Source organism: Ambystoma mexicanum, chromosome 10 (genome assembly GCF_040938575.1).
Source record: "Ambystoma mexicanum isolate Mex_15411 chromosome 10, UKY_AmexF1_1, whole genome shotgun sequence".
In the NCBI taxonomy this organism is placed as follows: domain Eukaryota; kingdom Metazoa; phylum Chordata; class Amphibia; order Caudata; family Ambystomatidae; genus Ambystoma; species Ambystoma mexicanum.
In genome coordinates this window covers 276468353-276495560 of record NC_090932.1, presented here as the reverse complement: position 1 = coordinate 276495560, position 27208 = coordinate 276468353, and the positions used below count along the sequence as shown (strand labels likewise).

General features: G+C 48.6%; 1 protein-coding gene across 1 annotated transcript in view; it reads right to left on the bottom strand.

The window, feature by feature from the left end:
• ARHGEF4 (Rho guanine nucleotide exchange factor 4) overlaps positions 1-27208 on the bottom strand; it is a 399330-nt gene that overhangs the window by 63132 nt on the left and 308990 nt on the right. Inside the window, exons 6-7 of the mRNA XM_069617840.1 lie at positions 26857-27036; positions 3741-3935 (exon numbers count right to left, since the gene is read on the bottom strand). Coding sequence (XP_069473941.1) covers positions 3741-3935; positions 26857-27036 — 375 coding nt within the window. The remainder of the gene's footprint in view (positions 1-3740; positions 3936-26856; positions 27037-27208) is intronic.

Below are 27208 nucleotides of genomic sequence, written 5' to 3'. Positions count from 1 at the left end.
CGCTCGTCTCGTGTAATTGTTGAATTCCTGAGCTGTGGAGGCCATCCGTGGTGGGCACCTGACGGTGTGTGAGGGGAGGCCCCTGGTAGGAGGTTGGAAACCTATCAGCCGCCCGATCACCTTCCGGTCCAGGTGTATTGTGGTGATGGGTGTGGGTTTGTGGGATTCCTGCATCCTTCCTTACTGGTAGGAGTCTGGGGTGTGTGCCAGTGAGGGTAGCAGTGACTGGTGGTGTCAGCTGTGGGGTGAGAGTACCTGCAGGACTCATGATCTCCTCACAGCAATCCGATGGCATGTGCCAGCTTTCACGGGCAACCATGGAATATTCGAGCCTAGTTAGGTGATGTTGCATGGAACTTAAAAGTGCCAAATGCACACTGTGTTGGGCTGCACTGAAATGCTTTGCACATGTGGATGCTATTGCACCATTCAGCCCAGACTGGTAATCAGATCTGTCGAAGCAGTATACGGATGGCAGGCCTCGTCGTCCAGGCAGAAATGTCATGCGCTGATAACTTATTTTAGACCCGATTGTTTTGGCTGTGTCCGTGGGGTCTCGCTCTCAGGCCCAGACACAGGATCAAGGCTTTCGGGGCAACAGATGGAACTTGAGGCCATTTTCCCTCTGGCGCAGGGGCCTGGAACATCAGCAGCTGGACTCACGGTGGCGTTACAAGGACATGAACAGAAAAGGGCTGAGTGGACACATGGCTACCGGAAATTCTTGGACGCTCTAGAACCGGCGCTGCGTTGGGCAATGCTGGGTAGCCCAGACCATGAAGAGCGCAACATTGCTCAGACCGATGCTTCCATTGTGAGAATGGGGTAGAAGGGGTGCTGAGCCAGGTTATTGCAAACTTGGAAGAAACACTGCTTGTACCTCAGTAGGAAGTAACTACAGGGAGAGATAAGAAAATAAATGACAGTTGTCTGTGAGTGCGGGCTGAAGCGCGCGCCCTCAAGAAACTCAAGCTGTTCCCGGAAGACACATCCAGGCTGAATGCAGTCTAGAGCCCCGCGGTACCTGGATGCAATCTAGAGCCCCGCGGTACCTGGATGCAGTCTAGAGCCCCACGGTACCCGGATGCAATCTAGAGCCCCGCAGTACCTGGATGCAGTCTAGAGCCCCGCGGTACCTGGATGCAGTCTAGAGCCCCGCGGTACCTGGATGCAGTCTAGAGCCCCGCGGTACCTGGATGCAGTCTAGAGCCCCACGGTACCTGGAGTGCCCCATTGCCCCTGGGCAATGGGGCCATGTAATGGGTCAGCAGCTCCACCACAGTCGCCAGCGACTCCACAGATGCACACTGTGCCAGTGGCTTATCACCCTCGGGCGTGTCATCACGAGGCGCGGTGAGTGTCACGTGTGGAACAGAGGCCTGATTAAAAGAGGATGTGTGCTGGGCCTCCCCTCTCTCAGGTAATCTGTAATTTTTGAAAAGTGACAATAACAGACTCACTTCATTTTTGCCCCGGGTGGTAAATAGCCCACCTGCACTCTCTACCTTTCTGCCACTTCCTTCCTTGCCAGGCAGTGGGTGGTGATGGGCGAGCGTGGTTCTGGAAAGGCCACTCGGGTGAATCTTGAGTGCACTGTTGGTGAGGCGTGAGACTGGCCTCAGTTTGTGAATCTCTCTATCGGAATTTTCAGATTGTGAGACAGAATTCACGGACATGTATGCACTGTGGGTCGGTGAACATGTAAGTCGTATGTCGCCTGCGCGTCGGAAGCTTTTCTTTTGCATCCATGTCAGAGTGAGACCTCCCCACCCTTTCTTTAGCTATGAGAGCCTATCCCTGCTTGAGTCAGGACGGGACAGTGCTGCCTTGGCTTTGGGTCTCTGCTGGAAACCCATCACACATGCTAGATCCACTGTAGGCAGATGGTGTGTACTAACACCAACATGGCGGCCCTGCCTGAGCTACAAGCCCCCTCCCCTCGAATCCCCCCACGAACAGCGTGTTTGGCAGTGTCCAGGACAGGCAAGGATAATAGTCTAGTCAGAGCTGTCAGAGCCAATAGGACGCATGCGTTAACTCTCTCTAAGGAGTATCCAGTGGAGCTGGGTCCAGCGCCTAGGCTGGTGGACTCCTGGAGCTGGGTGCAGCGCCTAGGCTGGTGGAATCCTGGAGCTGGGTCCAGCGCCTAGGCCGGTGGAGTCCTGGAGCTGGGTCCAGCGCCTAGGCTGGTGGACTCCTGGAGCTGGGTCCAGCACCTAGGCCGGTGGACGCCTGGAGCTGGGTCCAGCGCCTAGGCCGGTGGACTCCTGGAGCTGGGTCCAGCGCCTAGGCCGGGGGACTCCTGGAGCTGGGTCCAGCGCCTAGGCTGGTGGAGTCCTGGAGCTAGCTCCAGCGCGTAGGCCGGTGGACTCCTGGAGCTGGGTCCAGCACCTAGGCCGGTGGAATCCTGGAGCTGGCGCCAGCGCCTAGGCTGGTGGACTCCTGGAGCTGGGCCCAGCGCCGAGGTCGGTGGAATCCTGGAGCTGGGTCCAGCGCCTAGGCTGGTGGACTCCTGGAGCTGGGTCCAGCGCCTAGGCTGGTGGAGTCTTAGAGCTGGGTCCAGCGCCTAGGCTGGTGGACTCCTGGAGCTTGGTCCAGCGCCGAGGTCGATGGAATCCTGGAGCTGGGTCCAGCGCCTAGGCTGGTGGACTTCTGGTCTGGAGTTGGGTCCAGCGCCTAGGCTGGTGGACTCCTGGAGCTGGGTGCAGGACTCCTGGAGCTGGTTCCAGCGCCGACCTAGACTGGTGGACTCCTGGAGCTAGGTCCAGCACCCAGGCTGGTGGACTCCTGGAGCTGGGCCCAGTGCCTAGGCTGGTTGACTCCTGGAGCTGGGTCCAGCGCCTAGGCTGGTGGAGTTGGGTCCAGCGCCTAGGCTGGTGGACTCCTGGAGCTGGGTCCAGGACTCCTGGAGCTGGTTCCAGCGCCGACTTAGGTTGGTGGACTCCTGGAGCTGGGCCCAGCGCCTAGGCTGGTGGACTCCTGGAGCTAGGTCTAGCGCCTAGGCTGGTGGAGTCCTGGAGCTGGGCCCAGCGCCTAGGCTGGTGGACTCCTGGAGCTGGGTCCAGCGCATAGGCTGGTGGACTCCTGGAGCTGGGTCCAGTGCCTAGGCTGGTGGACTCTTGGTAACCAGTACCCAACATAGAAGTAGTGCCCTTGATTCTTAAAAGAAGATTTTGAGACTGTTACCATTTGCTGCATAGGGTTCCCTCACGCTACGTGTCATCGGACCCTATATTTTGAAAGCATCTGAAGGCGCCTTCTGTCCTCTGAGACTGTCCATTTTGGTGGCAAAGGCTGTGCCCAGTGCACATGTTTTGGTCACTAGGAATTCAGGATTTGAATTCCTCTCCTATTACAACTACAGCTGAACCACTTAAAATGCGACTTTTTTAATGAAGTTACTCTGTTCCAAAAAGTTATGGGATATTGCCTAAACACTGTTTTAGTAGCAAATATGCACACTTTTGGGGTAAATAAAGACTGCATATGATTGGCCGGTTTGACATGCATCTATCACACGTGTCCAGTACAGACAGTAAGTATAGAGGCCCAGGGATCAAGAGACTGAAAATGTGCCGATCGAAGCCCAGAGTGGCCGCAGTGCAGCTTCAGGACATGGCCATTTGGCAGTGCATGTGATCCTTAGCTTACTGTTCTCCATAAGATGTATGATGTGTGATAGATAGGCAGTGTTTGCCCCCCCCCCCCCGCCCACGTCCCCAATGTTCTGCCCTCCTCACCTCACAGATGTCCTTGAGATGCTTGATATAGTCCTTCTCCGTGTTGATGATCTCATTGATGACGTTGGTTCTCATTTGGTCCTTGCTGGTCTGGCCCGCCCAATGGCGGCGGGGGGCACTGCTTGCGTCGTCACCTGCACCATCTTCGGCTTTAGACATGTAGTCCTCACCGGGCTCGTCCTGGTTTACTCGTAGCTGAGGCCAACAAGACACAAACAGATCAGTGGCTTAGATTGCCGGTTTGGGGCTGAAACTTTGCTGAATATGCAGCCTGTGTTGTGTTTTACTACCCTGAGGGAAGTGAGGGGTACACTGGGAGGGTTAACCCATAGGGGGTGGGGTTAGCTCTCCCTTAACCCCCGTTGGAAAAGCAGCTCCCAGTTAATGGTGCTCTGCCCACCCTTTTCTTAAGGAAATTTCCCCAACGCCTAATACACATTATACCTTAGGGGCGCTTAACCCTCACTCCTGATATTTCATTATGCCACATCTGGGGAGCCTGGCTTCCAAGGTAGTGATTGTGGGGCAAAAGGGTGGATAAGGACAGTCAAGGACCATCACGCCTGGCACGGGACTAGTTGGTTCAACAGACTTACCTGCCTTGGAAAAGTAAAATATAGTCAAACAAAACAAGCCGTATTGTACATCACAGAACATGGGTTATACATTTTAAGCCTATTTAGAGACAGTTAAAACAGCAGTTAAATGAACAAACGCATCGTGGGTGACTATGAGCAGGAGGGGGAGCCAGGAAGAGGAACAGGGGCATCTGGAAACTGCAGGAAGACAGGATGACTACCCAGAGCATCCTTGACCATATCACTTACAAAACCTTCCTCATCCATTCCACCAAGGGTGTAGAGACAAGGGGGGCGGTGGGCTGCTTCGAGAACCTTGCGATGAACATCTCACAATTTTGATGAACAAAATATGCAAAACAGGGATGGCCTGTGCAACGCAGTGCACGTGAAGAACTCCAGTGACTGGCTGGCTCCTCAAGCACACCTGTTGGCAATGGTGCAGACCCTCTCCTAGGACACCCACTCTGATGCTGCCAGGTGCTGACACTCTATTCACCTTCCTTCCACCAGGACTGGTGAAGACCCATGCCCACATGCACCTGGAAGTTATTTAACACCATAGCAAGGGGCGAAGCCCCAGCAAAGTCTGGGATAAGCCCTTAGCTGTCTGAAGCCGTCCGGGGTTGCAGCGTTTCTGTTTCTGTTCTCCCTTTATTTTTGTCACCCTTTTTTTCATGCTCTTATCTGCATCTGATTCATCTCATTGCTGCCACAGTGTTTGCCATTAGCGCTTCCTGTCCTGGCCTCCGCCCTTTCTTGCGTCAGAGCCATCATCATCATCGTTGGGCTGTTCATTCCTTCTCAAGATTTAGGTGCAATTAATTCTTTTTTTCTGTTGTAGCCCCAGTAACATGATGTATCCCTCTCTATCTGATTTCTCTACCCACTAGCTACACTTCACACCAGCCTACTCTGCATTCGACTGCTCATAGCCCCAGTAACCTGATGTATCCCTCTCTATCTGATTTCTTTACCCACTAGCTACACTTCACACCAGCCTACTCTGCATTCGACTGCTTGTAGCCCCGGTAACCTGATGTATCCCTCTCTATCTGATTTCACTACCCACTAGCTACACTTTACACCAGCTCTACTCTGCATTCGACTGCTCGTAGCCCCAGTAACCTGATGTATCCCTCTCTATCTGATTTCTTTACCCACTAGCTACACTTCACACCAGCCTACTCTGCATTCGACTGCTTGTAGCCCCGGTAACCTGATGTATCCCTCTCTATCTGATTTCACTACCCACTAGCTACACTTTACACCGGCCTACTCTGCATTCGACTGCTCGTAGCCCCAGTAACCTGATGTATCCCTCTCTATCTGATTTCTCTACCCACTAGCTACAATTCACACCAGCCTACTCTGCATTCGACTGCTCGTAGCCCCAGTAACCTGATGTATCCCTCTCTGATTTCCCTACCCACTAGCTACACTTCACACCAGCCTACTCTGCATTCGACTGCTCGTAGCCGCAGTAACCTGATGTATCCCTCTCCATCTGATTTCTCTACCCACTAGCTACACTTCGCACGAGCCTACTCTGCATTCGACTGCTCGTAGCCCCAGTAACCTGAGGTATCCCTCTCTATCTGATTTATCATCTTCTCTGAATGTGCCGCTTTGGAACGCGGGTTCAGTTTGTAATAAAGCTCATTCCATTATTGACACCTTTGTTCGCTTTAATTTACAGTTCTTATGTGTCACTGAAACTTGTCTTTGTTCTACTAGTTCTGTAATCTTGGCTGTTCTTTCTTCACTGTAAACTTCCTTTTCACATACTCCCCGCCCTACTGGCCATGAGGGTGGCAGTCCCATATCATCCCTCCTGTCTCGTTTCTCCTCCATCTGATCTTCGATTGTTCCGTTCCTTCAAATACCCGAATTAACCCTTTTCTAAATCTCATTCTCTGGTTTTTCTAGTATTTTACTGTCCACCCGGTCCTATGAAGTCTTTTTGCGAGGGCCTTGACAGCCTGTTATCATCTATCCTGCCTCTGCCTTTCCCTTGGATTCTCTTAGGCAGTGTCAATCCTCATCGTGCATTCGTGCATTCTTCTGTTCCTCTTTAGGCTATTCTCGATTCCCATCATCTTTCTCACATTCATACTCCTCCTTCTCATGTCTCTGGGTCCTCTCTTGCCTTGTTTTCTTCTACTTAGCCATCAATTACATCAGCCTCCCCTCTTCCTATGTACTCTCTGATCATTTCTTGCTTTCTTTACCACTTTCCACTCCTTCATCCTCTGACCCAGAGGCGTAGCCAGGATTGTCTAACATGTGGGGCCTGAAGCTAAGGTAGTTGGGCCTACCGCAGAGACAACAACTTAAAGGCTCACACAGCACTATTGAGTGGGCATTTACATATTTTGGGTGGGCTTTGCCCGCTCAGGTATTCACCTACTTTTCAGTGCTACTATCTTCATCGCTTTTATGCTTCTACTTTCATTTCTACACTCACTTCATCTCTTCCCCCACTTAATCAATTCTCTTCTTTTCCTATGGACAGTGCTTCTTGCTTGTTGCCATCTGGCCTTCTGGGATCACTTGATTCCTGGTATCCTGCTTATTCCTTTTCTCCCTAATGTGAAACTCCCCAGCTGCGCATGACCCGCTCTCTCCGCTCTTCTTATCATCTTCTACACCAGGCCACGTGCCAGTGAAGGAAACCCCAATTACTCCTGGAGCTCGCTTCTTTATCCTCACTGGAAAGCTCAGTCATTTCTGGAGCTCGCTTCTTTATCCTCACTGGAAAGCCCAATCACTCCTGGAGCTCGCTTATTTATCCTCGCTGGAAAGCCCAATCACTCCTGGAGCTTACGTCTTTATCTTTGTTGGAAAGACAAATCACTCCTGGAGCTTGCTTCTTTATCCTCGCTGGAAAGCCCAATCACTCCGGGAGCTTGCTTCTTTATCCTCGCTGGAAACCCCAATCATTCCTGTATCTCGCTTCTGTATCCTGGCTGGAAAGCCCAAACACTCCAGGAGCTCGCTTCTTTATCCTCGCTGGAAAGCCCAATCACTTCTGGAGCTCTCTTCTTTATCCTCACTGGAAAGCCCAATCACTCCTGTAGCTCGCTTCTTTATCCTCGCTGGAAAGCCCAATTACTCCTGGAGCTCGCTTCTTTATCCTCGCTGGAAAGCCCAATCACTCCTGGAGCTTGCTTCTTCATCCTCTCTGGAAAGCCCAATAACTTCTGGAGCTCGCTTCTTTATCCTCGCTGGAAAGCCCAATCACTTCTGGAGCTCGCTTCTTTATCCTCACTGGAAAGCCCAATCACTCCTGGAGCTCGCTTCTTTATCCTCGCTGGAAAGACCAATCACTCCTGGAGCACGCTTCTTTATCCTGGCTGGAAACCCCAATGACTCCTGGAGCTCGCTTCTTTATCCTCGCTGGAAAGCCCAATCACTTCTGGAGCTTGTTTCTTTATCCTCACTGGAAAGCCCAGTCACTCCCGGAGCATACTTCTTTATCCTGGCTGCAAAGCTCAATCACTCCTGGAGCATGCCTCTTTATCCTCGCTGGAAAGCCCAATCACTCCTGGAACTCGCTTCTTTATCCTCGCTGGAAAGCCCAATTACTTCTGGAGCTCGCTTCTTTATCCTCGCTAGAAAGCCCAATCACTTCTGGAGCTCGCTTCTTTATCCTCGCTGGATAGCCCAATCACTTCTGGAGCTGGCTTCTTTATCCTCAAAGGAAAGCCCAATCACTCCTGGAGCTCGCTTCCTTATCCTCGCTGGAAAGCCCAATCACTTCTGGAGCTCGCTTCTTTATCCTCACTGGATAGCCCAATCACTCCTGGAGCTCGCTTCTTTATCCTCACTGGAAAGCCCAATCACTCCTGGAGCTCGTTTCTTTATCCTCGCTGGAAAGCCCAATCACTTCTGGAGCTCGCTTCTATATCCTCGCTGGATAGCCCAATCACTCCTGGAGCTCGCTTCTTTATCCTCGCTGGAAAGCCCAGTCACTCCTGGAGCACGCTTCTTTATCCTGGCTGGAAAGCCCAATCACTCCTGGAGCATGCCTCTTTATGCTCGCTGGAAAGCCCAGTCACTCCTGGAGCACGCTTCTTTATCCTGGCTGGAAAGCCCAATCACTCCTGGAGCATGCCTCTTTATGCTCGCTGGAAAGCCCAATCACTTCTGGAGCTTGCTTCTTTATCCTCGCTGGAAAGCCCAATCACTCCTGGAGCTCGCTTCTTTATCCTCACTGGAAAGCCCAATCACTTCTGGAGCTCGCTTCTTTATCCTCGCTGGATAGCCCAATCACTTCTGGAGCTGGCTTCTTTATCCTCAAAGGAAAGCCCAATCACTCCTGGAGCTCGCTTCTTTATCCTGGCTGGAAAGCCCAATCACTTCTGGAGCTTGCTTCTTTATCCTTGCTGGAAAGCCCAGTCACTCCTGGAGCACGCTTCTTTATCCTGGTTGGAAAGCCCAATCACTCCTGAAGCATGCCTCTTTATCCTTGCTGGAAAGCCCAATTACTCCTGGAACTCGCTTATTTATCCTCGCTGGAAAGCCCAATCACTTCTGGAGCTCGCTTCTTTATCCTCGCTGGAAAGCCCAATCACTTCTGGAGCTCGCTTCTTTATCCTCGCTGGATAGCCCAATCACTTCTGGAGCTGGCTTCTTTATCCTCAAAGGAAAGCCCAATCACTCCTGGAGCTCGCTTCCTTATCCTCGCTGGAAAGCCCAATCACTTCTGGAGCTCGCTTCATTATCCTCGCTGGATAGCCCAATCACTCCTGGAGCTCGCTTCTTTATCCTCGCTGGAAAGCCCAATCACTCTTGGAGCTCGTTTCTTTATCCTCGCTGGAAAGCCCAATCACTCCTGGAGCTCACTTCTTTATCCTCAAAGGAAAGCCCAATCACTCCTGGAGCTCGCTTCTTTATCCTCGCTGGAAAGCCCAATCACTTCTGGAGCTCGCTTCTTTATCCTCGCTGGAAAGCCCAATCACTCCTGGAGCTCGCTTCTTTATCCTCGCTGGAAAGCCGAATCACTCCTGGAGCTCGCTTCTTCATCCTCTCTGGAAAGCCCAATCACTTCTGGAGCTCGCTTCTTTATCCTCGCTGGAAAGCCCAATCACTTCTGGAGCTCGCTTCTTTATCCTCGCTGGAAAGCCCAATCACTCCTGGAGCTCGCTTCTTTATCCTCACTGGAAAGCCCAATCACTTCTGGAGCTCGCTTCTTTATCCTCGCTGGATAGCCCAATCACTTCTGGAGCTGGCTTCTTTATCCTCAAAGGAAAGCCCAATCACTCCTGGAGCTCGCTTCTTTATCCTGGCTGGAAAGCCCAATCACTTCTGGAGCTTGCTTCTTTATCCTTGCTGGAAAGCCCAGTCACTCCTGGAGCACGCTTCTTTATCCTGGTTGGAAAGCCCAATCACTCCTGAAGCATGCCTCTTTATCCTTGCTGGAAAGCCCAATCACTCCTGGAACTCGCTTATTTATCCTCGCTGGAAAGCCCAATCACTTCTGGAGCTCGCTTCTTTATCCTCGCTGGAAAGCCCAATCACTTCTGGAGCTCGCTTCTTTATCCTCGCTGAATAGCCCAATCACTTCTGGAGCTGGCTTCTTTATCCTCAAAGGAAAGCCCAATCACTCCTGGAGCTCGCTTCCTTATCCTCGCTGGAAAGCCCAATCACTTCTGGAGCTCGCTTCATTATCCTCGCTGGATAGCCCAATCACTCCTGGAGCTCGCTTCTTTATCCTCGCTGGAAAGCCCAATCACTCTTGGAGCTCGTTTCTTTATCCTCGCTGGAAAGCCCAATCACTCCTGGAGCTCACTTCTTTATCCTCAAAGGAAAGCCCAATCACTCCTGGAGCTCGCTTCTTTATCCTCGCTGGAAAGCCCAATCACTTCTGGAGCTCGCTTCTTTATCCTCGCTGGAAAGCCCAATCACTCCTGGAGCTCGCTTCTTTATCCTCGCTGGAAAGCCGAATCACTCCTGGAGCTCGCTTCTTCATCCTCTCTGGAAAGCCCAATCACTTCTGGAGCTCGCTTCTTTATCCTCGCTGGAAAGCCCAATCACTTCTGGAGCTCGCTTCTTTATCCTCACTGGAAAGCCCAATCACTCCTGGAGTTCGCTTCTTTATCATCGCTTGAAAGACCAATCACTCCTGGAGCACGCTTCTTTATCCTCGCTGGAAAGCCCAATGACTCCTGGAGCTCGCTTCTTTATCCTCGCTGGAAAGCCCAATCACTTCTGGAGCTCGTTTCTTTATCCTCACTGGAAAGCCCAGTCACTCCCGGAGCATACTTCTTTATCCTGGCTGTAAAGCTCAATCACTCCTGGAGCATGCCTCTTTATCCTCGCTGGAAAGCCCAATCACTCCTGGAACTCGCTTCTTTATCCTCGCTGGAAAGCCCAATTACTTCTGGAGCTCGCTTCTTTATCCTCGCTAGAAAGCCCAATCACTTCTGGAGCTCGCTTCTTTATCCTCGCTGGATAGCCCAATCACTTCTGGAGCTGGCTTCTTTATCCTCAAAGGAAAGCCCAATCACTCCTGGAGCTCGCTTCCTTATCCTCGCTGGAAAGCTCAATCACTTCTGGAGCTCGCTTCTTTATCCTCACTGGATAGCCCAATCACTCCTGAAGCTCGCTTCTTTATCCTCACTGGAAAGCCCAATCACTCCTGGAGCTCGTTTCTTTATCCTCGCTGGAAAGCCCAATCACTTCTGGAGCTCGCTTCTATATCCTCGCTGGATAGCCCAATCACTCCTGGAGCTCGCTTCTTTATCCTCGCTGGAAAGCCCAGTCACTCCTGGAGCACGCTTCTTTATCCTGGCTGGAAAGCCCAATCACTCCTGGAGCATGCCTCTTTATGCTCGCTGGAAAGCCCAGTCACTCCTGGAGCACGCTTCTTTATCCTGGCTGGAAAGCCCAATCACTCCTGGAGCATGCCTCTTCATGCTCGCTGGAAAGCCCAATCACTTCTGGAGCTTGCTTCTTTATCCTCGCTGGAAAGCCCAATCACTCCTGGAGCTCACTTCTTTATCCTCAAAGGAAAGCCCAATCACTCCTGGAGCTCGCTTCTTTATCCTCGCTGGAAAGCCCAGTTACTCCTGGAGCACGCTTCTTTATCCTGGCTGGAAAGCCCAATCACTCCTGGAGCTCGCTTCTTTTATTTATTTATTTATTTATTTTATTTGTTTATTTGTAGAGCGCCAAACTGCTCGCAAGCATCAGGCGCTTACATGAAGACGTAGACAAATAGTAAAGACGAACAGTATACAGGACGATTCATTACATATAGGGGTTGTCCATCAGAGGTCGTAGAGCCTTATCTCGAATTACTTAAAATTCGTAAAATTACCTAAAACTCGCTGGAAAGCCCAATCACTTCTGGAGCTCGCTTCTTTATCCTCGCTGGAAAGTCCAATCACTCCTGGAGCTCGCTTCTTTATCCTCGCTGGAAAGTCCAATCATTTCTGGAGCTTGCTTCTTTATCCTCAATGGAAAGCCCAATCACTCCTGGAGCTCGCTTCTTTATCCTGGCTGGAAAGCCCAATCACTCCTGGAGCACGCTTCTTTATCCTGGCTGGAAAGCCCAATCACTTCTGGAGCTCGCTTCTTTATCTTCGCTGGAAAGCCCAGTCACTCCTGGAGCACGCTTCTTTATCCTGGCTGGAAAGCCCAATCACTCCTGGAGCATGCCTCTTTATCCTTGCTGGAAAGCCCAATCACTCCTGCAACTCGCTTCTTTATCCTCGCTGGAAAACCCAATCACTTCTTGAGCTCGCTTCTTTATCCTCGCTGGAAAGCCCAATCACTCCTGGAGCTCGCTTCTTTATCCTCGCTGGAAAGCCCAATCACTCCTGGAGCTCGCTTCTTTATCCTCGCTGGAAAGCCCAATCACTCCTGGAGCTCGCTACTTTATCATCGCTGGAAAGCCCAATCACTTCTGGAGCTCGCTTCTTTATCTTCGCTGGAAAGCCCAATCACTCCTGGAGCTCGCTTCTTTATCCTCGCTGGAAAGCCCAATCACTCCTGGAGCTCGCTACTTTATCCTCGCTGGAAAGCCCAATCACTCCTGGAGCTCGCTTCTTTATCCTCGCTGGAAAGCCCAATCACTCCTGGAGCTCGCTACTTTATCCTCGCTGGAAAGCCCAATCACTCCTGGAGCTCGCTACTTTATCCTCGCTGGAAAGCCCAGTCACTCCTGGAGCTCGCTTCTTTATCCTCGCTGGAAAGCCCAATCACTCCTGGAGCTCGCTTCTTTATCCTCGCTGGAAAGCCCAGTCACTCCTGGAGCTCGTTTCTTTATCCTCGCTGGAAAGCCCAATCACTCCTGGAGCTCGCTTCTTTATCCTCGCTGGAAAGCCCAATCACTCCTGGAGCTCGCTTCTTTATCCTCTCTTCATACTTCATGTGCCACGTCTTTATTCTTGGCTAAGCCAAAGTATTCTACTGAGCTGCGGGACTACTCTTCTTCTCGGCCTTGTTGCCTGTTCCAGGTTCAAATCGTATTCTTTTTCTTTCCACTTCAGATCCTTCTTTATCTTCTTCTCTTTCGACCTCTGATTCCACTATTTCTCGCCTAAGGTCTCACTTCTGTATTCTTTTTTTAATTTTTATTTTTTAATGGCTGTTTAGTTTACAGGTAAACCTTTAAGAAAGGAGAAAAAGAAAAAACAGCATCCTATCCTAGTAAATATGCCAAGTGCCGCTGTCTCCTAATGTAATGTAGCGTAAGCCTTAAGCCTTAGTGTCCATTGCTTTCTTGGCAAGCTCTGTTTCCAGGATGGTCTTGTAGAAGGCCACCATGGCTACGGTTAGAGAGTTGCACCCCATTTAACATGCGTTTCCACCATAAGTCTGGAGTAATAGTCCTAAATTCAGTCAAAAGTGGCAGAAAAACGGTGTCCTTTGGCTTGAGAAGTGGGAACAAGTCGTGAAGAGATGCTTGAGTGTTTCCTTTGTTTCTTTCTCAGTGCAGAATCTTCATATAGCACTCTTAGTGTGGGTAGGATCCCGCATAGAAATAATTCCTCCCGTTTGGCACAAATGAAAGCGGCTCCTCGTAACATTTCTCCTGTCCGCCGGTTAAGCATTTTGCATAGAGGGTTAGTTTCTTCCATTGTACAGACATAAGAAGCCGGTTTAGGCCTAATTCCTTTTTTATCAACTGGATGGAAGTTTTTGAGGTAGCCCCAAGACTTTTTTTCCAAAAACGACCTTCTATGCATGGCCAATATTTTGTTTACAGGTTGATAAGGACTTCAGAGACATACGTTAACATTGGAACAACCTTTGCTCAGTAATATTCAATTATTGGAATTAGGGAGAATTTACAGAATTTTCTTTACAAAATCAGAGCTTGACTTGTCCGGGTTGTAACCTTTATGAATCGTGATTCAACTGCTTCGGCTTCCACCCAACTACAAGAAATAGTTTTTCCAAGGAAGCTGAATGACTGAACCTTTAGGATCCCTCTTTATTCAGGTACCATTTGAAGTTTTTCTTTGGCCCTTTCCGACCCCTCTTTAGGACAAGTATTTTCTTTATTTTTATGTTGATCTGTAGATGATTCTGTGTTCCATACTTATGCAAGCCCTCTAGTTAGCGTTGAAGGCCGATTTCTGTGAAGTCGAAAAGAACAAGATCATCAGCATAGAGTATGAGAGTTATGGTTGTATGCCCAGTTTAGGCGGGAAACAGCATATAGAAGTCCTATGCTGACTAAAACCAGAGATGTAAAAGTTGTATAGGGCTGGTGCTAAGGCGCATCCCTGCTTTACTCCCTGATGGGTTTGGACATTTTCACTTAGATGGCCCGCTTTTGTAAGACGTACTCTAATGGTGGTGTTCGAGTGGAGAGCTATTATTTGTTCGAGTAGGTCTCTCGGGCAGTTTTTCTCCCTCAGTTTGTGCCAGAGAGTTTTCGGTTAATGCTATCGAAAGCTTTGGAGAAGTCCACAAATGCCAGATGGATTTTGTTGGTAGATGTCAGGGCTTTAGCTTTTAGCATGGAGATGATAAATGGCAGAGGTATCGTTCCAAGGCCCTTTACAAATCCAGCTTGGAATTTGTCCCAGAGAGCATTATGTTCCAACCATTGAGTCAGTCGTTTCAGCAGTAGGGAGACGTATACTTACCCCATGACGTCGAGTAGGGCTATAAGCCTATAGTTAGTAGGGTCGGCTCTTACTCCGTTTTTAAATATCAGAATAATGTGAGCCGTTTTCCATGATCTAGGAATCACTTCAGCAGCCTGGCCCATTGTTCCGGGTGTGTTTTCAACATTTGATTTGAGATCTCATCCGGTCCTGGTGCTGGTGCTCTTGTTAAGTCGTTTTATCATTAGTATTAGGTCCTCTACTCATACGATAGGGTCCAATCATCTAGAGCTTGAGGTTCCTGATTAAAGTCCTGATTCGTGTCTTCAAAAAGCTCAAGGTAGAATTTAGACTAGGCTGTTTCCGTGACTCCCGTAGCTTGGAGACACTGTTGTGTCTGAGATGGTGCTCTTAGAAGGGTCCATATTTGGGCTGAAGATTTCTCTTTAATTGCTGGCAACATACTTTCAGCGTCCTTTTGTAAGAGGATGGATTTGTGATTTTTGCACCAAGTTCTATAAGAAGACCTAATTTGTTTTAGCTGAAGCCCCTGGGACATGATGCAAGATCCCTTTATAGATCGCATGGCTTTCCTCGTCTCCTTTCGTTTCAGAACGAGTGCCGAATCAAAAGTATGCTGATGAGCACGCTTGTCGTGGACCCGTCCTTGATTTTTATTTATCCTATAACAGGTCAGCAGCTGGGTGTAGTCCACCATCCCTTCAGATTTATCATTCGTGGGCCTTCTCATGGCATTGCTAAATTCATAGCTATTTGATCGATTTCTTTTGCATTCCAACTCAAGCGATTTCCTTGACTACTTGCTGTTGCTGAAAATGTCAGTTTTATGTAGCGATTGGGGGAGGAGGCTGTCCAAGTAAATTTCAACAAGTTATGGTCGCTTTTTTCTGTTGGCGTAATGTCCAAAGCCGCTATTAGTGAGGTCATCTCTCGAGAAACGAAGATCTAGTCAATAATTGAAGATAAACCTTCCCTTTTCCATTTTGCGTGGCAAAGGTTTTGTTCAAAAACCCATTTGTCATGTGCAAATCACGGCTTTTCACAAATTGATGGCAGAGGCGAGTTTTACTCTTCATGCCAGTTGAATTCTGCATTCTTTCATTTCTTTTGTTTCTTCCTCCTCGTTTTGTACATCTTCACCCTCTCCACTGCCACGGCCTATGTCTACTTTCCATTCTCTTTCTGATACTACCATTTCCTTTCTTTCTAAATCTCATTGAACTGCCGCTCCTTCTGACCTGTTACCTTCCTCTTTAATCCCTAAAGTCTACCCTTCTCACTTATGTACTTTAACCTTTCCTTCGGTCTTTAAACATGTCTCTATTCTACTCATTAAAAAATAACCTCACTTGATCCTTCCTTTCGATCAAACTAGCGCTCTGTATCATTCCTTCCTAAACACAGTGAGTGTATCTTTTACACTCAAGTCTCTGCTCACATAAATCACTTGGTTCTTCTCCCACTTGATCATCTGGTTTCTGACCCTTTCACTCGACTGAAACTGATCTTCTGTTTTTCTGTACCGCTTTCTTTTACATTCTGTATCCTAAGCAGTCTCATGTTGGCTTTCATGGTTCTTTTCTTGATTGGTTTCGTTCTTATCTTGCTAAACGCACCTATTCCGACTCTTGGTCAGGAACAACGTCCTCTGTTCTTTCCTCTCCAACACCTACGTTAAGAAGCTTCGGTTTTAGGCCCTGTTCTCTTTGTACCACTCATCTTGCCTCTATTACTTCTTTCTTTGGTATTTTTCTCCCCTTCTATGTGGATGACTCTCAAATCTTTCTTTCCTTCTCCTCCTTTTCTGACACCATTCATTCTACTCTGTCAGCCTGTCTCTTGGCCATTCAATACTGGGTGTCTGATCACTACTTACATCTTAATCCATCCAACACTGAAGTTCTTTTCTTCCCTGCCACTACCATTTCTCCACCTTTACCTCTCTCTTCTATTTCTTTCCCCATCCTCTCTTCCAGTTTCTTCTGCTCGTAATCTTGGAGTCATTCTTGACACCGCTCTATCATTCTCATTTCATATCTCCATTGTGGCCCACTATTGCTGTTTTAATCTGGATAATGTTCTGCGAGCGTGTCCCTTTCTTTTTTTTCGTGGCACTACAATTCGTGTTTCGTCCCTTGTCTTCTCTCTGCTTTGTTATGGCTCTACTCTTCTCTTGGGTATCCTTGTCTATACGCTAGTTCCCTTCCACTCCATGTACTACTCTTCTACGTGTGATCTCCTCTGTCTATCCTCGTACGATTCTATATTTCCTGCGCTGCTATCTATTTCTTGCTGACCTTCTTCCGGAATCTTGTTTACTTTTTCACTTTCTTTAATCCTGACTTTAAATGCCTCCAAGGTGTGGCCCCTTCTTATCGCTCTTGGCTGTCTTATTTCTATTCCCCTTACCCTTCTCTTTGCTCGCAGTCTCAATTCCTTCTATCAGTTCCTTATCCTCCCTGTGCCCAATCTCACTTCCATTCTTTCTCACTCCTTGCACCTAAAATCGGGAACAAACGCCTTTTTGATCTTTGTCTTCATTTTCTCTTTTTCGCTCCTTCCTTAAAGACTATTTGCAGCACACATTAATTTGTAGCCAATTGATTTGACGTCACATATTTGTGTACCGTTTTTCTCTGTTTGTCAAGAGCTTTGGCTAGCGCATAGAATTGAAATGACGCTACAATGAATAAATAATTAGGTCGTTTTTTTTAATTAGTAATTTCAACCTTTTTTTTAATGGGTAGAGAATCTCGTAAAATAAGCTCAGCTCCAGGTTTGAGGGGATGGGCTGATCTGGCGAGAGGGAGGGTGCACAGTTCTTATTTTTTATTGGAAGACTCTGTGTCTGCATGCTGCACACAGATCTGTGCAGTCGGTACAGGTGCTGCTATCTTACTGGATTTGAACCCTGTATTGATCTAATATCAGTGCTGGTCATTGGGCCGGCTCTCGTCGGATCTGAGATCTGGCACCAGATGGGTAGCTGGATCTTGGGATCCGGCCACAGTCAGCTGCCGCAAACCCCAAACCCATGCTCTGTGCTGGGTTACTATGGGAAAAAAAACACCTGCGACGGCACGGAGTAGGGGGCGGAGCAGCTCATTGCCACCATGAGTGCTCTGCTGGCTCCATTCCCCTACGTGTACACAGCAGGACTTTGATACAGGTCACAGCGCAGGACACGTAAATTGTAACTTCCTCTGGTGACCCCGTGGAAGGGGTCACCAGAGGAAGTTACAGTCCTCAGCCACGACCCGGTTTATTTATTTATGTATGCAATGTTTGTCGGACACATGGACCTGGTTTATTTATTTATTCATGCAATGTTTGTCAGATACTTGAATCCAACAAACATGGCATAAATAAATATACAGGTATCTGACAAACATTGCATGAATAAATACCCCTATTAACATTGAAACTATCCCACACGATGCAGCCACCAAACTGCTTTCAGAGGGGAGCTGTGCCTGGTGTGGTTCAAGTAAAAGAAAACGTTGCTTATGGCGAACAGAACTCACCTCCTTTCAATAGTACGTAAGGGGGAGTTTTTTTTAAAAATAAAATGGGGTGCAAATTGTGCATCTTAAATAATATTTACTCAGCAACACTGGTCAAAACTATTATACGCATAGTGAAGTAACTCATCAACATTGCCATGGAATTGTATATAGTTTGGAAAAGAAGAAGCATGAAAGAAATTGCGCCGTTTTAAACTATTATTTTGGACATTTCCTTTGATCAGAGGTGAACTGACAGCTCCCCCCCCCCAAACCTCCCCTCCTCGGACACCGCCCCCCCAATCTCCGCCCCCACCCCGGACCTTGTGGGATCCCCCACTACATTTGTCCCTTTTCCACCACTGTCTAATATTAGTAAGATTACGTCCTTTGATTTGAATATTTGTATTGCTGTAGATTTCTTTAGGCTGCTTCTTAACTATTGTGCACAACATTTTTTGAAATCGACTTTCTCACTTTCGTGCAAGGTGTGCAGCTAGACTGCTGCTGTAACATGCAGTGGTCGAAGTGAGCGGGAGCGGTTGGGAGCGGTGCTCCTATACTTTTTTTAATTACCTTGTACAGCTCCTATACTTTTATTTTAAAAAGAAACTGTTCCGGATTGGTTTTGTTTTAAATTAAAAGTGTAGGAAGAAATTGAAACCTTCACTTTCAGTGCACTGCACTGAACGTTCCCTTAAACAGCAGGTGCAAGTGTTTGGGGTGTGTATTGTGTGTGGGAGGGGTTGTGGCAATGGGGTTTGTGGGGAGCAGGGGCAGGCCAACAGGGAACATAGTTCCACTACTTCTTTTCGTACACTTTGACCACTGGTAACATGACGCTTTTGTTCACAAAGACCACACTACTTTTAAATGTTCCGTAGTCATTTTTTTTAAATGTGGTCATGATTTATTTCAGATGAATGAGATTCTTAGGTCTTGTCAAACACCCCGCCCCATAACAGTGTCTCGGAACTTTTTAGGCCACGCCCATCGATTTCTAACCCTACTTAAAGCACTGCTACGTGGTTTATAAATGGCGCTTTCCTTTAACTTGCCTTGTCAGTAATTATAAAGGTCGTGGCTTTAGACGATTTTATCACAGTGCAATTCTCAGTAATGCCACTGGAGGTCAGCAAAAGGATGGGAACGGATTAAATTGCCATCTAACGTCGCTCTTAATGTTGGGAAGTTGCTTGGGCATGGGCGTCCTACGTTGTCACTTCTACGAAAAACGGTGCCACCCTTGCAAATTTAATTATTTTCAACATGTAGTCGAAAAATAAATAGAGACATTTGAATTAAAAAAAAAAAAGTTAATTACATGCAGGGAACTGCCAACCTTAGCACTTACATGCTATGGGGACCCCTGCACGCAATTTTAAAATTTTGACAACGGGGAGTACAAAAGTATAGAGTCAAAGTGAAGCCATCTTTGGCCTTTGTCTTTACGCTCTGTTTTATGCAATATGTGAAAGGATGCTTTGCAGGCGGCATTCACAATAGATTTGATTGGAAGCTTTTTTGGAATTGCATTTCTGGAAGTAACGATATACAACAAAGGATATACAGTCCACATTATTATGCATAACTACTGACAGAGTTCTAAACGTGTCCCAATGGCATACGAAAATAGTTTACCCAGCGTAGTGCTTTTTTCTTTGCAGTCCAGGATTTGTAGTAATGCGTTTGTAATACGGGATGCAAAACTACATGTATCACAATGCAAACGATTTTTTGTGCTGATTTTAGCGCTTTTCAACCACATAAAGCAGCGGGAGACCCCCCTTCTCTCCCCACCCCCACCCCCACCACCTTTATTTCTACATACCTAACTCAAACATGCATCTACATTTATGCTGTAAAAAAGTGGTAAAAATGTGGCAAAATAAATTCTGTGAAAATGACATTCGACAGAAATGGGTAATACATCTCAAAGCACTGACAGCTTTGGCATGAGTGCACCACAACCACCATGACAATGTACATGCCCCCTACTAACTCAACTCCTCCAATCACTGCCCCCTCTCTAAGCTCTGGAGACCAGACAACCCTCACGCCCATCTCACATACCAAGAACTCAATAAACCGGTAAAGCAGACCACCAGGATGAGAGCACAGCAAAGGCGGGCATCCAAACAAGACTGGGCACTATACCCCTTACACAATACGCTGGCATCCAGGGCCAGGCCAGTCAATAAGAACTCTTCCCACCCAAAGATCCCTCCCAGTTCACTTGCAGGGAACCCCCCACCTACGCATGCTGCCCATAGAAATAGGGGACAACCGCACCCCTGATTCTGATCACTGGCAGGCCCAACATCACCAGTATATACAACTTCACTGGTGAGTAAAACTTAGAGGGATGTGTGGTTCACTTCCAAGCACACTGCTACCCTTCACACTCTTCTCTGAACAGGCCACACAACTGAGGCCCTTAACCAATGTTGAAGCTGTTGGATCTATCAATAAGACATACAGTGCAACTTTATTAATAGCGGAGAGAACACCACCTTCTAACACTTATCGTTAAACTCCTCGAGGGTGGCAATACTTTATTCTGAGGTAGTGATGGCAGACAGACCCAGAGGCTCTGATGTCTCGTCCATTATGGATTGCCTTGACTTCATATCGGCACTGATGAACTGAGGGACCTCAATATTTGGGTCCATGCCCCAAAAAACAAGGCGCCAGCAGGCTTTCTAGAAAGCATGCCTAGCCTGTGCTTCACCCAACACTCCCAGGGCGCGCTGCATATGCGGCCCCGCACACAGAGCGTATTATTCCTCATCAACTTGCCAATCATGGACGGAAACTCCCTCACCTATCCTGGAACGACCGCTCTCTAATCCTCAGCAACCCGCTGCACACTTTGGCCCATTCCCGTGGCAATGATGTGTGAAAGTACAGTCGCCACGGAACACGCTGACGACCTCCTTCTGAGAAGCCCGACCACCACCGTCACTGAGGCCAGAAACTCCACCTTCATGCTACCGTCACCAGCACGATCGACAAGATCGCTCCAATGATCCTAAAAAGACAGGAAAACCAGCAAGCAATGGTACAATAGCCTACTAGCTGAGCCGGAAAAGAAAGGCAAGGAAGCAGAAGAGATGGAGAAAAGAGAGAAGTCATAAACATGTAATGCCTGGCCAGACCCAATGAAGGGCCCACCAAAAAGGTGCTTGCCACGATAAAGAGAATCCAGGAGGCCCTGAGCGCATGATATTAATTCCAGATCTACGACAACAGACCATGAAACCCAGCCGGGAGGCTCCCGCTCTGACACTGCCACAGGAAATGCTGGACAAACGAGCATGTCATTTCACTGGCAAGGTCATAGGACAAAGGGAACCATTTTGTAAAAATTACAAATTGCATGCACAGGATTTCCAATGTATGCGCTTTTACTGTTGGGGCCCCTGAATGCAATTTTCATCATTCACAAAGCGGAGTGTAATCCTGAATCAATCGTGGCCAATAGCACGCCGCCTGCCAATGATGGTTTGCAGGCGGGGTTTATAATGGCTTCCCGTGGAATGCACCTGGTCTTTAGCAGGTATTACGCCAACGCATATTCCACTGGAATCCTTTAGAAAATCTCATGCTGGCGCAAAGCTGGGTGCCCTTCCAAGACGGAGGAGGAACGCGAAGAGGAGGTGCAAAATCTGCCTTGTGTCCTTACTACGGCTTGAAATAGCAAAGGCATGAGCTGTAGAGGAAAGTAGCGGAGTAAAGGCAATATGCATTGCTATTACCCTTTCGATCTCCACTCCGCTCATCTGAAAACGAACCTTCAGAAGAAGGAGTCTGCTATAAACCACTGCATAAGAACACACATTATTATTATTATTATTATTATTATTATTTGTCCAAGAAACCCGCGACTTCTGCCTGCACTTAAGTCCACTTCCTACTTTGTCCATGTTATTCCTGCCAAATACATAACAAAATCCACACGCTGAGATAGTGTTACTCCTTTTAACCAAATCTGAAAGGATTCCAATTGGCTGCCTGGATTCCATCGTTCCACTCTGGGGGCTGATCTAGAGGTAAAGGGGGAGGATGTAGGGCAATACCGGATGCTGTGGGTCGAGCATGATGGGAAATACAGGATGGAATTGAGAAAGGAGTGAAAGTGGCTCGATAGGTTCGAGAGAGGCCAGGCAAGGCTCGATGGGTGCGAGAGAGGCAAGGCAAGGCTCAATGGGTGCGAGAGAGGCCAGGCAAGGAAGTGGGAATAGATAGGAGCCAGTGGGAGGGGGTTCTGGGTTGGCTGGAGCTTTTTTATCGGAATGGACAAAAAATGCAAGTGCATTTTTCCCAGAAGCCAAAGACCCTGATTAGATGCCTGCAATCCAGGGTTCTACTGACTTCCAGCGTTTTATTCATCCCACAGGAATTTCCCTGATAAGACACAGTTGGACTTGGGTTTGCTCTTCTTGAGAAAAGTAGACATTCAAGATATTATTTTAAGTGCTTTCCCGATGAACACCAGCATGGTTCCTTAGGAAAAGACATTGTAAAGCTAGTGGCCATTTAACCGCAGGGTCATATTGACTGATGGGGCCTCCCCACGATTGTGTCAGCCAGAAGTTTTGACCATGGCACAATAGTGAGATGGTTGCTCTATAGTTGACCAATGATGTTCTAGTTTAACGGTGGTAGGGCGGCTTCCATGCTTTTACTCTTGCGTGCATTTTTCATACATTGGGCCATGGACTCACTGCTTTCCATGCTATTATCATGGATGGGTATTGGGGCTGTGGCCCAGCAGTCATTTTGGTGTTACCTATTGGGCAGATTGTAGTCTGTTCACGTGGGACCCTCTAGATCCGCCCCCTTCGCAGTGACATGTGGAGTACCCCAGGGGTCATTTTATCACCTGTTTCATTCAGTGTATACTTGGGGCTGCTGGCAGATCTGGGGACTGGACTTGGAATCTCCAAACATTATTACCCAGATATCCCTACATGTCTCATCAGAAGAGAAGGTTTGCCACCTGTGAGCTGCCTCTCAGTGATTGAGGCCTGCATGGCCCTGGCCAGTCTTATATGCAACGCCTTGAAGACGGGTCGCCCAATTTTGGAGCAGTGGCGAGTCAGATGAGGGGCACGGAGCAGAGATAGGATACCTGCCATGCTCACCTCTTCCGTCTCGTCAGTGCGTCTTGTTGTACGCCTGCATGAGATTTTCATGCAGGAATGGATTCCTATGAAATCTGCCTGGTCATAACTAGACGGATTCAATAGAAATCTATGAATAAACACCACCTGCAAAGCGTATTTGTAGGCACTGTTTACTTTTTCAAGAGACAGAGAAGAGAATGAAAGAGTAAACGCAATTTCACCCCTTTTACTCTTTACACCTCCACTCTACAGCATGAATGCGTGGAATTGCATGCAGGTTATCCAACGGCACTTACGTGCTAACAGCGGTGGTCCCGTGCATGCAATTAACTCTTTTTAGACAATGACCCTGTGAATGTCTGCTGTTGGGGCCTGGCGAGCCTGCCTCCCAGGGCAAATTTAGGTTATCCGTCAAGACTCAGGTGGCTGTTCCACCAGCTTTACCCGTGTAATCCTCATTTTTCGGTTTCCTTCTTGACACTAAGCTCTCATTACAAGCTCAGGTCATGCCGAAAACCCCACTGTCACAACTGAATTTGCCGCTCTTTGGGCAAATGCAATCTTTCCCCAAGGTAATTCCTTCTGGTCAAGGGTTTAAGCCTTGGACCCGTCTCAGGGGAGCGGTGTCAATGGACAGCTCATCAGTTCTCCACGAGCAGCATGGAGCCACCACGCTCTGCCCTTCTCTCCGCTGCTCACCTCATGCGCCAGGCGACCTGTGAATAGGACCCAGGGTCGGCTCTGTTCTGTGAGCGCGAGAGGCCCAGGGTGAGCAAGGCCCAAGTATTGCTTTCTCTCTGCCGCTGTTCCGGGGGTTCTCTCTCCGTAGCTTGGCGTCCATCTCCTTCTCGCTGCGCGTGTTTTGCTGTGAGATCAAAACATTCTTGCTCCCTGGATAGAATAGATTGTTCTCACTGTAGTACTGGCTCGCCTGGCTCTCATTGCACATTGTATGATTGCCATTGTGCTCCTGTCATGGAATTGCTTTTTGTAATTAGTTTTGTTAAGTATTCGTTTTTGGTGACTTTCGGCCTATCCTATGATCACAAGTACTCACGCTGTAGGATACTCATTGGTGTAGCTTCCCCTAGCCTCACATTGCCAGTGGCAACAGCTCCTAACAGCCTTTTCTCTGCACACCTGTAAGACCTGTTGCTTCCCCCAATGCCAGACTTCGCAAACTCTTACTGCTCTCTACCTTGCCCAATCGCATGCCACTTCTTTGGATGACCGGCCCGCTCTTCACCCAATGAAACACATACATGCTGCAATGTGGATGGCTCCCGGTGCAGAAAGAAGACAAAGCCTTGAGGTCCCAGTGATGTGCACTGCGAAAAGTTACCTGCACTTTGAAACCGAGAGCCTCCTTTCAAAGATGGAGCCCTGGATATTGGTCACTCTTCTTCTGCACGCCCCTTTCCTCTTGCCTTAGACCAGGCAGTGCAGTACCCCACTTCCTTTGCACCCAAGATATGAGAAGGAACCAGGAAGAGGCCTGTGTAGACCCTAACCCATGCCTGAAAACCTGTAACTGGAATCTTTTAAACTCTTACATATTCACTTAAATGACTTGGATACACGTGTGATTTGGTGGGTTGAATCGGTAGCCCACCTCCTCAGCATGACTCGACTCCTCATGCCAACAGGAAGACCCCCACCTCTGCAGGCGAGAGGGTCAATGGACCCTTGCCTGGCTAGACTGAAAGGACCACACAGATGCACTTACGTCAGCTCAGCAGCCCTGGCTTGTTAGAAGATGTAGAAGGTCTATAGGCACCTGGCCTTCATACCAAGGAGGTTCCTCGTCAACTCCGCACTGACATCTCATTCTTCCTCTCAGCCGCCCACAGACCTCTAGAGATGGTTATCAGCAGCACAAGGTTATGAAAAAACTAAGGGCCTCAGTACGAGGTTGGCAGCAAAATCCGCCGGTAGGCGGCGGGCTACCATCGACCCTGTAACACTGTTTCCGTCGCCTGTCACCCCATGCTACTGGGATATCATAGGCGAACGGTTATACTCCATGGGAATGGGAAACCTGAAGCACTGGCACCATTAGAAACGGTGCCGGTACTTCAGGGAAAAACATGTCGTAGGGGCCTGAACTCCCTGCAGGTCGGGCCAGCCTGGGGGTTCCTTGCTCCTACTGGCAAACTCACAGTTTGATAGTCTAGAAAGGGTGCCGGTACGGTGCTACCGGCACCGTAATTTCCGGACTGCCAAGCTTATAATGAGGCCCTACGACACCAAATTTCAGAGGACATTTCCCAGTTTTTTTTAATGTCTTTTACAAATGCACACTTTCTGGGGCTTCTAAAGGCAAGTAGACTTGGACCCGGCCTCATGTCAGCTATTAACTTTCGACCCATTCTGAAGAAAGGCACCAGAGCTAGGCCTGATTCAATGGGATAAACACCCTCACGGGCCCATCCCTGATTGAACTAAACACAGAGCAGGACGATTTGGCGCGGCCGATTCAGTGCGGGACGATTTGGCGCAGCCGGTTCAGTGCGGGACGATTTGGCGCAGCCGGTTCGGCGCAGGAGCCGGTTCAGTGCGGCAGCCCCCGCCGAACTGGCCGCACAGAACCCGCGCCCAACTGGCCTCGCGCCAAACTGGCCTGGCCGCGAACTGGCCGCACAGAACCCGCGCCGAACTGGCCGGACAGCAACGAACAAGGATTCTTGCTCTGCCGGCATTTCAGCATGTGTATGCCAGGGCAATCCTCTTTAGATATTCATCAGCATTAAACAGGTTCACTAACAAACGCATTACATTGGCATCAGTTTCTCATGAACACTGGGCACATGACCAGCAACAAAGAGTGATGGGAGCTGGCATCTCTGAAGGCAGATCCTGAACTGAAAACATAGAATGCATAGGAAACAAGTCCCAGACTGGTGCCGGTCGAGAATCAGAAATCAAACCGTAGCCCTCTTATGGATCAAAGGAATATAGCAGTTTGGGTGCATTGTGGAGTAGTGTTAGAGAAGAAAGACCCTCAAAGTAGTGTAATGCAGGGATCAACATAAAGACCTGACCAGCAGGATCTAAAAGCACCTCCAAAGTATCTGGCATCACTGGGCAAGAAGGAGCTACATCCGGTGAGAAAGAAGCTACCACTTACCAACCCATAGCATGTCGAAACCTAACTTTAACATCAGATGCACACAGTAACCTTTTGACCATTATATATGACCTCTTGGGTTTTGAAAGTCTTCCAAATGTGTATTAATACTTCTTAATATACACACTCCCAAACATGCAATATTAATGTCAAGGCTTCTGCGGCATCAAGAAGAAACGGGGCATGGATTTATCTGCCCTCCTATCCATCCCACCTCTGCTACCCCTCCCCAGGCCGGTGCAGGACGATTTGGCGTGGGCGATTCAGCGCGGGACGATTTGGCGCGGCCGGTTCGGCGCTGGCGCCTCAAAACATCCCTGCGCCGAACTGGCTGCACCGAACCGGCTGGGCCGAAACGGGGTGTACCGTAACTAAACATCCCTTTACATTGTCCTCATGTATTTTACTGCTCTCTGCTGCTTATAATAGCAATAGCATACAGGAAATGGCCGATCTGCCTGCAATACGCTGCTATTTACATTTCTGCGGTCAGAGGCGTAGCCAGGATTGTCTAACAAGTCAGGCCTGAAGCTAATGTACTTGGGCACAGAGTGGTATCTGTAAATGCCCACAACCAGCTGCTGAGTGGGCACTAAGAGATTTTAGGTGGGTCCTGCCCGATCAGGCCCTACCCTGTCTACCTCTGCTGGGGTACATAGTGAGACAAGTGAAAATGGTTGCCTTCCCTTACCCGTACAAAGCTGGCCGGGAACCAGCCCTCGCTGTCCAGGATCCTCCCCCACCACCACTCCTTGTTGGTGGCATCCATCACTTCGATGACTCCGCCGGCCTTGAACCCCAGTTCCTGATCGTCCATCGTGACGTGGTCCCAGAGGGCCTCTGCATACACCACGCTGCCATCGCTGATGAGCTGCCAAAAGAAGAGGAAGGTGCCTTCAGAAGGAGCTTGAGGGGCAAGTAGCAGCAAGAAGGGGAGCCCAGACCATATCCATATGGGACTTTTACAAGACAATACAGACACCATGACCTACAGGCATAAATATCTCTATGCATACAGATATATTAACCATATATACAGATAT